This window comes from Antechinus flavipes, chromosome 4, assembly GCF_016432865.1.
Source record: "Antechinus flavipes isolate AdamAnt ecotype Samford, QLD, Australia chromosome 4, AdamAnt_v2, whole genome shotgun sequence".
In the NCBI taxonomy this organism is placed as follows: Eukaryota; Metazoa; Chordata; class Mammalia; order Dasyuromorphia; family Dasyuridae; genus Antechinus; species Antechinus flavipes.
The window spans coordinates 184,890,320-184,905,275 of NC_067401.1; the positions used below are offsets into that span (position 1 = coordinate 184,890,320).

The 14,956-nt window shown below is 40.1% G+C and overlaps 2 protein-coding genes across 12 annotated transcripts in view; one reads left to right on the forward strand and one right to left on the reverse strand.

Annotated features, from left to right (window-relative positions):
• The window catches only part of CNTROB (centrobin, centriole duplication and spindle assembly protein), a 34,238-nt gene extending 25,260 nt beyond the window's left edge, over window positions 1-8,978 (reverse strand). For 5 of the 8 annotated variants that reach the window (XM_051995756.1, XM_051995753.1, XM_051995755.1 and 2 more), the window contains exons 1-8: window positions 8,032-8,978; window positions 7,591-7,871; window positions 5,392-5,476; window positions 5,125-5,233; window positions 4,742-4,898; window positions 3,953-4,069; window positions 3,397-3,513; window positions 2,396-2,494 (exon numbers count right to left, since the gene is read on the reverse strand). In XM_051995756.1, coding sequence (XP_051851716.1) covers window positions 2,396-2,494; window positions 3,397-3,513; window positions 3,953-4,069; window positions 4,742-4,898; window positions 5,125-5,233; window positions 5,392-5,476; window positions 7,591-7,871; window positions 8,032-8,056 — 990 coding nt within the window. In that variant the 5' untranslated portion in view covers window positions 8,057-8,978. The remainder of the gene's footprint in view (window positions 1-2,395; window positions 2,495-3,396; window positions 3,514-3,952; window positions 4,070-4,741; window positions 4,899-5,124; window positions 5,234-5,391; window positions 5,477-7,590; window positions 7,872-8,031) is intronic. The other 3 variants (XM_051995752.1, XM_051995757.1, XM_051995754.1) reach the window with 3 other exon arrangements.
• Window positions 8,979-9,094: 116 nt separating this feature from the next.
• TRAPPC1 (trafficking protein particle complex subunit 1) lies at window positions 9,095-14,947 on the forward strand. Of its 4 annotated transcripts, none has more exons than XM_051995765.1 (5): window positions 9,128-9,323; window positions 9,494-9,592; window positions 9,947-10,017; window positions 10,429-10,567; window positions 14,553-14,947. In XM_051995765.1, exons 1-5 carry the CDS (start codon window positions 9,192-9,194, stop codon window positions 14,679-14,681), a joined length of 570 nt encoding a protein of 189 aa, XP_051851725.1. In that variant the 5' UTR covers window positions 9,128-9,191; the 3' UTR covers window positions 14,682-14,947. The 4 variants fall into 4 exon arrangements, with proteins under 4 accessions (XP_051851727.1, XP_051851725.1, XP_051851728.1 ...); XM_051995768.1 differs by having other exon boundaries at window positions 9,205-9,291; XM_051995766.1 differs by having other exon boundaries at window positions 9,207-9,323; window positions 14,720-14,947.
• The last annotated feature ends 9 nt before the right edge of the window (window positions 14,948-14,956 follow it).

Consider the following 14,956-nt stretch of genomic DNA (forward strand, 5'->3'; position numbering starts at 1 on the left):
ATATATTTATTTAGTGCTATACCAATCAAATTGCCAAGAAACTATTTTACTGACCTAGAAAAAAAATTCATCTGGAAGGACAAAAGGTCAAGAATTTCAAAGGAATTAATGAAGAGAAAAGCAAATGAAGGTGGCCTAGCTGTACTAGTTTTAAAAGCACATTATAAAGCAGCAGTCTTCAAAACCATTTGGTAATGGCTAAGAAATAGAGAAGTTGATCAGTAGAATAGGTTAGGTTCACAGAACAAATAGCAATCTAGTATTTGACAACTCCAAAGGCCCCAGCTTGTGTGATAAGAATTCACTATTTCACAAAAACTGCTGGGAAAATTCAAAACTAGTATGGCAGAAAGTAGGGATAGACCCACACCTAACATTGTATACCAAGATAAGGTCGAAATGGGTTCATGATCTAGACATAAACAATGATATAAACAAATTTAGAAGAACATAGGATAGTTTACCTCTCAGATTTGTGGAGGAGGAAGGAATTTGTAACCAAAGAAGAGCTAGAGATCATTATTGATCACAAAATAGATAATTTTGATTATATTAAGTTTAAAAGTTTTTGTACAAACAAAACTAATGCAGTCAAGATTAAAAGGAAAGCAATAAACTGGGGAAAATATTTTTACATCCAAAGAATCTGATAAAGGCCTCATTTCTAAAATATATGGAGAATTGACTCATTCTCCAATTGATAAACAGTTAAAAGATATGAACAATTTTCAGATGAAGAAGTTGAAACTATTTGTAGCCACATGAAATGGTGTTCCCAATCACTATTGATCAGAAAAATGCAAATTAAGACAACTCTGAGATTAAACACCTCTCAGATTTGCTAAGATGACAGGAAAAGACGAATGTTGGAGGGGATGTGGGAAAACTAGGACATTGATAATGTTGTTGGTGAAACTGTGAATGGATCCAACAATTCTAGAGAGCAGTTTGGAACCATGCTCAAAAAGTTATCAAACTATGTGTACCCTTTGACCCAGCAGTGTTTTTACTGGGATTATATTCCAAAGAGATCTTAGAGAGAAAGGGACCCACATGTGCAAAAATATTTGTGGCAGCTCTCTTTGTAGTGGCAAGAAACTGGAAACTGAATGGATGCCCATCAATTGGAGAATGGTTTAATAAATTATGGCATATGAATATTATGGAATACTACTGTTCTGTAAGAAATGACCAGAAGAATGATTTCAGAGAGGTTTGGAGAGACCTACGTGAACTGATGCTAAGTGAAATGAGCAGAACCAGGAGATCATTATACATGGAAACGAGAAGACTATACAACGATCAATTCTGATGGACACAGCTCTCTTCAACATTGAGATGATTCAAACCAGTTCCACTTATTCAATGATGAAGAGAGCCATCTATACCCAGAAAAAGGATCATGGGAACTGAATGTGGATCACAACATAGCATTCTCACTCTCTCTGTTGTTGTTTGTTTGCATTTTGTTTTCTTTTGCAGTTTTTTCTTCCTTCTTGATCTGATCTTTCTTGTACAGAAAGCAAGATAACTGTATAAATATGTATACAAATATTGGATTTAACATATATTTTAACATATTTAATGTATTGGACTACCTGCCAGCTAGGGGTGGGGGTGGGGAGGAGGGGAAATTTTGGAAAAAAGGTTTTGCAAGGGTCAATGTTGGAAAAATTACCCATGCATATGTTTTGTAAATAAAAAGATTTAATAACAATTAATTAATTAATTAATTTAAAAAGGGTAAGAAAAAGCTAACTACCAAGGCCCAGTACATTGACAAACCCCCTCTCCCATACTTAGGAAATATCTCTTGATACCTGTTTTTTCAGCAAGCCAGTTGGATAGCAGTAAAAAAAAAAAAAAAAAAAAAAGAATTTAAGTACCATATCTGTCATTTACTAGCCATATGACCTTACACAATTCAATTATGGAAACTGTGGTTCAGAGAAATTATTTGTAAAATGGGGAGATACTACTTATACTATCAATATCATAAGATTATGGTGAAGAAAGTGATTTTTAAATATTCATATCCTATAAAAATGAGTTATTATTATTATTACAAATTCCAAATTATAAGTCAAATAAATCTCAGTAGACAACAAAAGACCTAAGTTTAGAATTCTGGTTGAACATTCCTTACCATTAAAATTGGTCTCCTTCTATTGTCATCAAGACAAGTCCTTTAATAATATATACCAAATCCCACACTTAACTCCTAGCTTATATTAGTAATCATCTTATTATCTACCTACCACTTGATTCACATATCAGCTTTTCAGTCAGAACCTAGAAGCAGGTTACCAGCTTTCTGCATACCAGACTTCCTTGATAGCCCAGTTCCCAGGGAGTCAAGAGTCCCAGATAAGTGAAATTAGTCTGGCTCTCTCACCAATGTCTCTTGCTCCTGTTGCTGTTGGTTGGTCCCTTCCCGCTCCCTACTCAGGGCTTCCTTCGTCTGCTTTAGACTCTGTTCTAGTCGAGCTATAGTCTACAGGCAGGGAGGAAGAAGAGACGATAGAATTCAGGGAGAATGAGAAGCCAAGTCCCAGAACACATAAAATATACACATTCTTAACTCTTAATATCATGGGGCTGATTAGACAGGGGCACCCAACTTTTTCCAAATATTTTTAATACCAAATGGAGCAAGAAGATGTGAAAGGCATAATGTTGACGATGACATCTGTTACTAATTTTTGGAGTGGAGTGATAGGCTTACCAAGTGAGGCTTCAAGATCATGTTCAATGGACAAAGAATGGATTGTTTTCAAACTAACAAAAGTTATCTGAATAAATGTTCCAAGTTACTAATAAAAGAAATGAAAATTAAAACAATCTGACCATCAAATTGACTATCAAATTGATAGCCACTGAAAAGCCTAATGGGATGATAGGCACATTAACGAACTGTTGGTGGAGTTTGAAATTAGCCTAATTGACCTAGATTGAAATTATGTAAGAAAAATGATTTAAAAAATTTTAGAACCTTTGAACCTTTATAACCTTTGAGATTTCTTGTTCCCTACAATAGACAATTTCATGTCATATATAATAACATGCATAACAGGACTTTTTTGTGGTAGCATAAAATTGGAAACAAAGTGAATACCCATCAGCTAAAGGACTGAAAAATTTGTTGGAACATGAATGTAGTAAAAGATTATGATGATCCTGAAGAATTCAAGGAATTATGGGAAGACCTGTATAAGTTGATGCTATTCTAGGTCCCTTTTTAGAATTATGTTTTTAAATGCATAGGCTTTAAAGGAAATCAATTGAGTTTCTCAAAATATATATTTTTTAAACCAGGTGAACCCAGATCTAGTATCATGTTTCTTATGCTAAAATTCCAACTTCCTTGCTTTCTACTTTAATGCCTAGGTCATGTACCTCTTGCTGTTGGCTTCGAGTAAGTTCAATAGCCTTTTGCTCCTCTTGCAGCCCCTGAAGAACTTCTGTCCTCTCAGCCTCATGTCGGTTCCAGCCCTCTACCACTCGGGCCAAGGTCTAAATAGTATAAGGGAGATGGAGAAAGGGAAGGTATAGTGAGATCTTACAACAGTTGTGTCTCTGTCTTCTGAATGGATTGGTAGCTATCTCTGTCTCCTAGCATGTATATGAGAATAAACAAATAGAAAAACCTGTTTATAATGCCCTCATTCTTCATAACATGAACAATGTTGAAATGTTTTGCCTGACTGCATGATATCAAATTGCTTGTCTTCTCAATCATAGGGAAGGGAGAGAACTGAGAACTCAAAATTTTAAAAAATGAATGTTAAAAATGCTTTTTACATGTAATAAGGGAAAAAATAAAATCATAAGTAAATATAACCCTTCATTTGTTCCACAATTCCACTATGGCTAAATCTAATCCCTTGTCTCCTGTTTGTTTTGGGCAGGTGATATTGTACTCCAGGTCCAGTTTCCCTTGTTCCCCTGGCACCTTGTCCAGTTGCTCAATCATAAGGTCTTTCTTTCGGTCTGCAGCCACAGCAACAGCTAACTGCTGCTGCAGTTCTAACACACGAGTCTGTAGATTCTGGATGTGACGTTCACAATGCTAAGGACAAAAAGCAAGGAACAGCATTCACTTCTTACTTATTATCCTGGCCCAGAGCCTTCTGGCAGGGAAAAATGAAAACTGAAAAAGGTTGTCTAGGTCTCTGGTGGCATAGTTTGGGCTAAAAGAGGGATACTTGGTGACTATGGGGCAGGAATCAGTCACAAAAGGGAAGATGGGTTTAGGATTGAGTTTCAATTATTTCTCTAACATGTTTTTCTTAGCCTTCAGGAATCATACTTCTGAGTTCCTTTTTTTCCCCAGAGCACTGGGAAAGAGTCTTGGAGTCCTTGGAAACACAAGGAATAACAAAGATGGGAAGCAAGTTCCACTTAAGAAGCCTAATATACACATCACCTAAACGTGGCAAGGTCTTAAGGAAGATTCCCTACACTTTCCTTCCCATCTAGATTGCATTGCATGTGGGCAATTAGGTTACCTAGAAGGGAATAAATGAAGGGCAATGTTTATTTTATCTCCATACTTCTTTCCCCTCTCAACTTGTGCAAAGGATGTTAAAATGGGGGACATCAAATAGTTTATAGTTTAGGTCCAGGACCTATTTATCTGGTCATTCTGGACATATCTAGACATTCATTGACTCTTTTCAACATCTCTTATTCTCTCAGGAATGATTCATCTACTTTTTCCTCCTTCAATTCCTCAACTTACCCTACGGCGGGTATGTTCTGTGTCCAAGGCATCTCTTAGTCCCTGCAGATCAGGAAAGTAGTGAGGAGTTCCAGGACGGATACTAGTATATCGAGGAAACAACTCCTCCAGGGCTGGAGCTGAGCTGGGTGGAGATAGCTCTTGAAGGGGCCGGGTACTAAGCAAATCACAGAAACTTATAACTAGAAGGGACTTTAGATTAGATTATTTTTACTGAGGAAATCGAACTCACAGAGGAAAGAAACATACCCAAAGTCCCTTAACTAATTAATGATAGACTGAGCCAAGAGCTCTGTGTGCCAAAAACAAAGCAGAGGTTTAAGAACTAAAATCCTACAGCAGAGAACATCTTTATGACTCACAGGGATTTAAGGGCAACTCACTTTAGCAGAGTGGCTGTGCTGTCACTGTCAAAAGAGTCGTCTTCTCGCCTCTCTGGGACAGTACCTGGAATAAGGTTATCCCCTGCAAGCAGCCAGAGGAATCGAAGGGCTAGGGGTAAGGTATGGACAGGGGCAGAGCCCATTTAAAGATGAAAGAACAAATAGTCCTTTCCACCTCACCTTCTTCCCTGCTGCTTCCCTTCCATGTTCTTCCAGCCCTTCTGGCTATACCCCTTTTTATGGCCCCAGAGAAGCAGGCTCACTTACGAGGAGCAGTATCCCGAGAAGCTTGAAGCATGCTTTGGAGGTGACCCCGTACACTTTCCATTTCCAATATATGCTGGGAACCTCCCTGAAGGGCAGAGACCCAAAACCTGTTTACTCCTACACTTCTTTTCTTATTAAAGAAGATGTTATCTTCCCTTTTCCCTATCCCACCTCCAACTTTAGAACCTAATTATTTTCATGTCTCAGTGAAGACATATAAATGAAGTGACTCCACTGAGAGCCACTTCTCTCACTAGTTTTTTCTTATAGAGAAATAACCCTCTTAATTAAAAGTTCAATTAGAATACTATGCTTTGTGATTAACTTGTTAGATTCAAAATTCAAAATGCTAGTTTTTTGTTTTTTTTTTCAATTCAAAATTGTTACTTTACTATCCCTAACTCCTGGTCCTATCTTGTGACCCACACATTTTACCACCGTGACTATATTTCCCAAGTAGCTAGGACTCTAGATCTTCCTAGGATCTATATTCCCAGCAGTGGCACATCTCTAACTCTTCCCAAAGTATTATTTGTATGACATTTTAGGAAGAATTTTCCAGTGTGCCAAACTCATAGTATCCTGGTCCTTTCTCCTACTCACAAACACAGTTACTAGTAAAGGATATCACTGGTTTCATACTGTAATGTGGTTCAATGAATAGAGAACTTGGAATAAGGAAGATCTGAATTTGAATTTTGCCTCAGATTTTTACTAGCTTGTAACCCTGGGTAAATTCAGTTGACTTTTCTCAGCCTCAGTTTCCTCTTCTATAAAATGGGGTTGATAATAGCACCTATCTTCTTGTTGTGAAGATTAGATAATTTATGTAAAGCATTTTGCAAATCTTAAGGCACTAAATTCACTCTTTGTGACCCTACTTGAGGCTTTCATGGGAAAGATCGTGGAATAGTTTTTTATCCCCAGTGCATTTTATAGATAGGCAAACTGAGGCAAACAGTTAAATGATTTGCCTAGGGTCACACTACTAGTAAATGTTCAAGGCCAGATTTGAACTCAGGTCTTCTTACCTCCAAATTTGGCACTCTTTGCCACCACTTATGCTATCTATTACTGTAATGGCTAGCTTTCTAGGCATTAAATTCTAAGGTTACTTCAACTCAACTGCTAAATTTATATTTTCTCAGTCCTCAAATTATCTAATCTTTACAGTTTTTGTCATTGCTGATTACCCTCTGCTACTTCCTGAACACTTCACTTCAAAAAATAATCACATATTTCCTGCCTTTTATTCTGAGATTTCCTCTCTCCTTAGGATTATAATAGGAGGATGACTCTCAAATATATACATCTAGCCTTAATCTTTATCCTGAACTCCAAGTCCTAAATTGCCAAGTGCCTACTTGGCATTTCTACCTGAATTTAGAATTTACCCTTAAAACCACTCCTCTAGACTCTGCAGTTTCTTTGAGAACAATACTATCTTTCCAGGTAAAGGTTTGTAGGCTCTGAGCCAACAGTGATTCCTTTTCCCTCGCCTGCCACATCCACATCTTCCCCCTTCTACACAGGGCCATATCCTCCTACATACCATTAAGCCAAAGATATCATTGTTTACACTTTCTAATTCTGTTTCTGCTTCCAATTTTCTGTTTTTTCCAAACCTAACTTTACAAAACTGCCAAATTAATCTTCCTAAAGGCCATATCTGATTATGTCACTCCCCTGTTCAAATTTATTCAACAGCTCCCTGATCCCTCTAGAATAAAATATAAATTCTCCAAGTTATCATTTAAAACTTTCTACAATTTATCAATAATCTGACTTGTATTTCATATTTATATATTGTAATTCATATTAATTTCTGCTGATGAATTTCCTGTTCAGCCCAAACTACATTACTAGATGCTCTTCAAACCTAGTATTTTATTATCTAGCTTCATACTTTCCAATGGGTATCACTCATCAGGACCACACTTTTTAGAATTCTTATTTTCTCCAACTCCAGGGGGAATCCTTTCCTAATTCCTGGCCTCCACCCTAAATCTGCTTATCTATGCAAGTTGTTAAAAAATATAAGACAAAGGAGTATTTTTGTCTAGCACCAAACCTTCCTCGGAGTAAGAAGCACTTTACTGAATTAAAGCATGCAATCCAAACTCAACCCTTTAAAAATCCTATCTTTTTTCTATATCCATCCAATGATCAGTTTCCATCACCCCTAGTGCCCAGCCCCACCTTTTTCTGTGAACTGGTCTCCACCCCAGTTGACAGACTCCGACTCAGCTCTTGAGCTAGACCCTCTAATTCCTCAGGAGGGGTTGGAGAGTTGGAGGCCAGGTAGAGATTGGTCCTGGCAGTAGCTTCTGCCTTTTGGCTTTGCCGTAGGGAAGCATAAAGCTGAGAGGTCACTTCTGAAAACGTTCCTTGGCTCCGCCCAGGGGGCCCTGGGGGATCACTCAGGAGGTCCTCTGGCCCGAGGGGTAAGTTGGGGCTTGGAACTTGAGCTGCCATGGAGGCTAGAGGGGTAGAGAGCTAAAGGCAGTGGGGAACAAGAGGTCTCTTGGCTCTATTTAAAAGGGCCCCGGGGAAAAAGAAAACAACATAGGAAAAGGGTTTGCTGAGATGGAGTCTAGGAAGGAGTAGCAGGAATCTCCCCAAAACAGAATGGGCTCATACCCAGGAGGTCAGCCTGCTGAGACATCTCCAGAGGCTTAAATCAATGCTGCTTCTTTGGCCCTGAGTGCAAGCACTTGGATGACTCCCCCTGGATCAGGACTTTAATCCAAGAATACTTCATTGTTCCAAGTCACCATGGCTCCCAGACCAAGCCTGCTGGATTCTCCTGATTCTAGAGGCCACACATGAGCAAGAAACTTCTCTTCTGCAGCTTTTGAAGAGTAAAGGTAGTAGGCAAAGTAAGGGAGCTTACCTGTTTCAGAATCGGAGAAAGAAGAGGAAAAAAAGAAAAAGAAAAAGTGGAGGAGGAACATAATGGCCAGAGGTACCCTGGCATTCTTCCTGACCAATACGGAATGGGAAAAGCAGGAAGAGCAATCTACTTTGCAGCAGATGCCCCACTTTGAGCTCTCAGCATTACTGGTAGGGAGGGGGTGAAACAAACTAGGAGCAGGGACCTCCAAGAGGATACTAAATATAGCTCGGCTTCCTTCAGACCTGATTAAGGTCCTGGAAAAATAAATCCCTAACAGGCCCAGTATACTCCCCAGAAAGAATCAAGGTCTTGAACATACCCTCCAGTCTTTCCTGGGAAGAATTTCATCACCTGGTTTCTCTAGGCCATCCATCTCCTCAGCCAACGTCAGTGGAGAGGATTTTTCCTAGCTGCCCTTGATCGCCACCCTCACCTAGTTCTGGAGCCCAGGCCACCCCCAAGTTCGTTTTTCCTCTCTACTCGGACCCTCCCACCTTTAACCAAGCTAACACAGGAAAAACGGATATACGGGAGTCGCTCTTTCGCAGACTTCCCCTCCACCTCCCGGGGGGTGACCCCTTCTCCCTTCCACCCTCCAAGAACAGTTGGATGCCACCTGTCCGTTCACCCGGCTTCCCGCCCGCGCACCACAGAAACCAGACGCCCCGGCAAGGGTCTGACAGCACTCGAGGCCCAAATCGCCCGTTTGAACCAAGGCAGCTCAAAGAGCCCGGGAAAGGGGCGGGCCAAGAGGCATGGACTTGAATGGGGTTGGAGGAGCTGGGAGAGAGGAGCGTACGCCTTTCCAGCGCCACAGAGGATTGGCTGTGGGGAAGCGAGCCGAGGACGCTAAATGTGGCGGGGCTAGGAGAGATGGAGCCATTGGAGAAAGTGGGATTGTCTGATGCGCGTCTCAGTACAAAGAGAGTTGGGGCGCAGCAGGAACCGGAAGTGGTGGATGATTGGGGACCTTCCCTCTCCACCCCCACTGCCGAGATTCTCAGGTACGCACGCGCACAACCGGTGTGTATTTCTGGTGAGTCCTAGCTGTGTCCTGGAATTTGCGCGGGGAGGGGGCTGAATGGGTTGCTGGGGGGAGGGGGGAGAGGAGGGAATGAGAAGACACCAGGTTGGAAGAAGTTTTTAGGCGGGAACGGGAAGTGGGTGCTCCCTTGACTAACCGGGAGCCCCCACCCCGCCCCACAGATGACTGTCCACAACCTGTACTTGTTTGATCGAGATGGGGTTTGCCTGCACTATAGCGAGTGGCATCGAAAGAAGCAGGCGGGGATCCCCAAGGAGGAGGTGACTCGCAGGATACAGGGAAGGAGGGAGGGAATTCTGCATCACAGCCTGCTCTCCTGAAATCTTGCCCTGGCCCCGAAAGATCTACCCATCCCCTCCCATTCTGAGAAGTGTAGCCTAGTGAAAAGAACCCTGGGCTTAATTCACTATTCTAACTTTTGCCAAGTCATTTCTGCCCTTCCCTGCCTCGGTTTCCTTGTATGAGATAATTTAATTGCTCTGGATTCCTTTCTCTGTAATATGGGTAAAATATAGTTCCTCCTCCCCCAATCCTCCGCAAGAAATGTGGTGAGAAAAGCACTTGCTAAGTACTGCATAAATATGAAATGTTTGTTTATTCCCTACTACTGTCAGGAGTATAAGCTCATGTATGGAATGCTCTTCTCCATCCGATCTTTTGTCAGCAAGATGTCACCTGTGGACATGTATCCTACGGGAGGAAATGGGTCTGGGCTTCTTGGATCTATAGAGAAAAGGACCCTGGGAGGAAGTTGGCTGATCACGAGGAATAGAGATAAGACTTAGTGGATGGGAGCAAATGGGGAGGAAAAAAGTTAGAGCTGGGAGAGAAACGATATAAAGCCTCTCATTAGGGACTGATATTTCCACCCTATTCTCCAAAGTACTTGCAATACTGGGTATTTTTTGGAAGAAGATTTGGGTTCAAGTCCTGAGGAAGTCTCTTAATCTCATAGTACTCAGGCAATTCTCTAAGATAATAAATTAAAAGCTTTCAACAAATATTCATTAGTGGAAGAAGTTTCTACATGATATATACCTATAGCAATAAAATCATAGATTCAGATCAGATGTGTTCCTTAACATCCATTCTGCAGGAAAGATGGATTCCTGGCTTTCCAGACAAGTCGATACAAGCTCCATTACTATGAGACACCCACTGGGGTCAAGGTTGTAATGAACACAGATCTGGGGGTAGGACCCATTCGGGATGTCCTACACCATATCTACAGTGGGGTCAGTATCCTCTCTTTACTTCCCCTGTCAATATCTCCCAAGTACCTCATACTCTGTGGACTCAGCTCAAAATTCTCTTTTCTATTGGTTGTCTGTGGCATAAACAGCTGAAAAAAATGATCAATCAATCAACAGAATATTTATTAAGCATCTATTACGGCCAGGAACTATTCTCACATAGCGCAAAGACAAAAATAAAATGTACCTTACCTTCAAAGAGCTTAACTATTTAGAGAAAGGTCTTCAATAAGTTATGTATATCATCTATAAGGATCTATAGAAGACACTGAGTAAACACAGCATAGAATTAAAAAGCATAGGATTTCTAGGGGATAGAATTGTAAGCTTACCCAGTGGAAGGAATCCCCATATCAATGAGACCCTAAATGCTAGAATACACTGAAATATTGAAATATGATAAAACTTGGTCATAACATACTTTAAAATTATGAGATTTCATTGTGATGGATACTCTCTAATAATTGTCACACCTCCACATCTAAATGTTTTCTCATGAACTGCTATAGCCAAAGAGAAATATCACTTGATAGCCAAACTACTCCACAAATAGTGAGGCTTATCCTCAGATCTTAAATATATAGTCCAGACTGCTATTTAAAAATTTCCCAATATGGTAGGATCTAATAGACCTAGCTTCCAGAAATGAGGTCTCAAAGTAGTACTTTAGTGAAGGTTGTTCATAATATATTAATGATGTAATTGCAAAATGTTGATAAAGGTTGGTTGAAAGTTGCTGATTGTTTGAAAACAAGGACTATTTCATTCTTGTCTAGCCTGTAGTAGGTGTGTAAATGCTTTGTTGATCCATGTTGTTGGTACCAGATAGCATTTGTGCTGTCCATTTGTTATTTTTATCCCTGACTGTAAGGCTAATCTATCTCTCATTCCAATCCATCAGTCAACAAGTTAAGTGCCAGACACTGCACTAGATGTTGAATATATAAATGTAATAGAATCTCTGTACTTTTATATTAAACTAGGGGGACACAACCCCCATTCACAAATAAGGATATAAGGGACATAGTTACTTTTACAAAGTAAATATATAGCGAATGGAAGGGACAGGAATGGGCACTGACAACTGGGAAAATCAGGAAAGTCCTCTTGAAAGATGAGGCACTTGAGCTGAGCTTTGAAGAGAGCTGAAAGTTGAATTCTAGGAAGTAGGAATGAGGAAAGGCACTTCAGTAATAGGGGAACAGCCTGTCCAAAAGTATAGAGATGAAGGATGGAATATTGTATACGGCGAGTAACAAGCAGGATTATTTAACTAGAACATAGTGTTTATAATTAGCCAGGAAAAGAGGCTGGAGACAGATGGTAAACGATTAAATAGAGGACTCTATTTAGTTTTAAGGCAGGGTAGAGCCACCAAACTTCTGGAGCAGAAGGTGGCTATTATCAGATTTTAGAAATATCATTTTGGCAGTTCTATAGAGAATGAATTAGAAATTAGAAAAATATTAAGGTGAGAATAATAAGATGTGGTAACCAATTAGATATGGACAGGGTGAATGAGGCTGAAGAAGGGAAGTTGATTGTTGGGTGGAAAACCTGGATGGTTGGAACAGTGGTGATACTTTCCACTGAAATAGAATGTGAAGGAGAGGGTGCATTTAGATGAAAAGCAAATAAGTTCTGCTTTAGATGTTTTGCATTTGAAATGCCTGTGTGACATCTAGCTGAAGTTGCCCAGCAGGTGGTTGGCAATTCCAGAGCTCTTTATGCTAAATCTATTAGCTTTTTTTCCCCCCCAATCCTCATTTGCCTTGACCTCTGCAGTTTTTGATTCCACTAACCCATCTTTTCATTCTGAATACTCCCCATCCCCTCCTCTGGTTTTCATGATACTGCACTTTTGTGATCCCTTTTCCTAATTGTTGGACCAATTCTTCTTGGTTTGCAGAGTTATCCATATCATGCTTCCTATGCATAGATATGCCCCAGTATTCTGGTCTGAATTCTCTTCTCAACACATTTGTGGATCACTCAGCTCTCTATCACTTATCTTCTCTTTACTCCAAAAATCTACATATTCAGGCTTTCATCTCTCTCAAGTTCTAGGTTCGCTTTACCAATTGTCATCTAGATGTTCCATAGGCATATAAATTCAATATGAATAAAACAATTCATCTTGCCCCCATTCTTCCAAATTTCCCTATTTCTGTTGAGAATATCACTACTTTTCCAGTTGCCTGGAACCTTGCAACCCATAAGTCAGTCTTGATTCCATTAGACATCTGAAACTCATCATGCCCACAATAGTTTGGAGATTGTAATGAGGATAGATAATGGGTTAGGATATGACATCTCTTTACCATATTTTGCATATAGGTCATGATAAAAGCCTATATGCAAAACTCTTATGATGTTACATACAGATCTCAATATGAATTAGTGTTTGACTCCTACATCAACTTCTGAGATAGTCTATTACATTCAATCAAGAAGCATTCATTAAGGGGCTACTATGTGGTAGCTAAGTAAATAGGGTACAAGGGCCTGGAGTCAAGAAGACAAATCATCCTTGGTTAAATCTTAATCAGACACTTACTAGCTTTCCCCCCAGGCAAGTCACATCCCTATTTGCCTTGGTTTTCTCTAAAATGAACTGGGGAAAGAAATGGCAAACTGATCCAGTATCTTTGCCAAGAAAACTGCAAGGGGGACTGTGAAGAGTTGGACATGAGTGAACACCATATACCAAGAACTGTGCAAGGTGCTGGGAATGCAAATATAAAAGTGAAAAATCTTTACAAAATAGTCTGTCCTTAAGGGAAACTACACATGTATAGGTAGATATAAAATATATGCAAAATAAATGTAAGGTAATTTCAGGGAAGGAACCCTAGCATCTGGGGGTGGGGTGAGAGGATTAGGAAAGGAATAATGTAGGAGGAGTTGCTTGAGCAAAAATGATGAGGCACTATATACCATGCATGGGAAATAAAAAGCTTGTGCAATGTCTTGAGAAATAGCTTAGAATGGCCAGATTCATGAAGCTTATGAAGATAAGTAATGTAAAATCAGAATGAAAAGGCAGATCAAAACCAGAGTGTGAATTTCAAAAAAGAATTTGGTCAGACCTGTGTAGAGGATAGATTGGAGAAGAAAGAAATAGAAGATTGTTATTCAGTTAAAGCTGGATTTGAATTCCAATCTTCTGACTCTAGGCCTGGCACTATATTTACTGGTACACCTACGTGCTCAATAGGAGATAGAGTCCAATTAAGAGCCTAATAGAATAGGATTGGAGAGGTAAGGAGCACTTGAATTAGTTATGTAAGTGGAGAGGAGAGATTGTGTTGGGAAAATGTTTTTGGTGTTGGAATAGAGCAAGAATCATGGATGTGTGGATTTGGGACTAGTGCAGAGTGGAAGATGTCTTCAAAATTGTGAATCTCAGTGCTTTCATCTGCATAAATTAACAACTTTGTTCGTTTGGTACTGATGATAGTATCTATATTGGAGTCGGTGGTTCTCCCCCACAATCCCTTAGAGCTCATTAATTGCTGTAGACCAACCACTCCAGTACATGTATTTTCTCCAAGTGCTAAGGGCCCGTGACTTTATTGTGTTTGAACCTGAATTCAAATCTTCAAACATTTTCTATCTCTGATCCTTGGGCAAGTCATGTAATCTCTTGTCTGCCTCAATTCCCTCATCTCTAGGGGAATAGTACCTAGATTACAGGGATATTGCACTATCGAATGAGATAATATTTAATATTTGTAAAGTGCTTTGCAAACCTCAAAGTGCTTTACAAATGCTAGCTAGTATTATTATTATTATACCTGGGGAATTATTTTTCACTTCAGTCCTCATGACTTGGGGAAATGCAAAGATTAAAAGGGAAAAGAGGAAGAGTTTTTAGAAAGAAAGAGGGTTTAGGGGGAAAAACTTTAGCCTTTCTCTTCCGCCCCCAACCCCCTGTCTCTTCACCCCCTCCCTTCTTCTTCCATAGCTTTACGTGGAGTTGGTGGTGAAGAATCCGCTGTGCCCACTGGGTCAAACTGTACAAAGTGAACTTTTTCGCAGTCGGCTTGACGCTTACATTCGATCGCTTCCCTTCTTTTCTGCCCGGGCTGGCTGAAAACAGCATTCTTCTTGAAACATGTGTATTCGTTGTAGATCTTCCTATTTGTTTTTGTCACCGGAGGAGCAATCCCTGCCTCGTTCCAAAGTGGCTGGCTACTCGAGAGAATTTAGGACCGAATTCCCCTCCAGGCTCTTTCGGCTCCAGTTGCCCTTTGCTTCTGATGCTGTAATCCCACCTAGTCAATGCCTACCTTCCATCAATCAATCCCCTTTCTTACTACTGTATTGAGAACAGAAAATAAAACTATCTGCTGTCTGGTGGTCCTGGAA

Bases quoted from the DNA above. Each gene is read 5' to 3' on its own strand.
- TRAPPC1 (XM_051995765.1), top strand. From the start codon at position 9,192: ATGCGCGTCTCAGTACAAAGAGAGTTGGGGCGCAGCAGGAACCGGAAG. The intron at 9,593-9,946 runs GTGACTCGCAGG...TACTACTGTCAG, and splicing joins CGGGGATCCCCAAGGAGGAG to GAGTATAAGCTCATGTATGG. The intron at 10,018-10,428 runs GTATCCTACGGG...TCCATTCTGCAG, and splicing joins AAGATGTCACCTGTGGACAT to GAAAGATGGATTCCTGGCTT.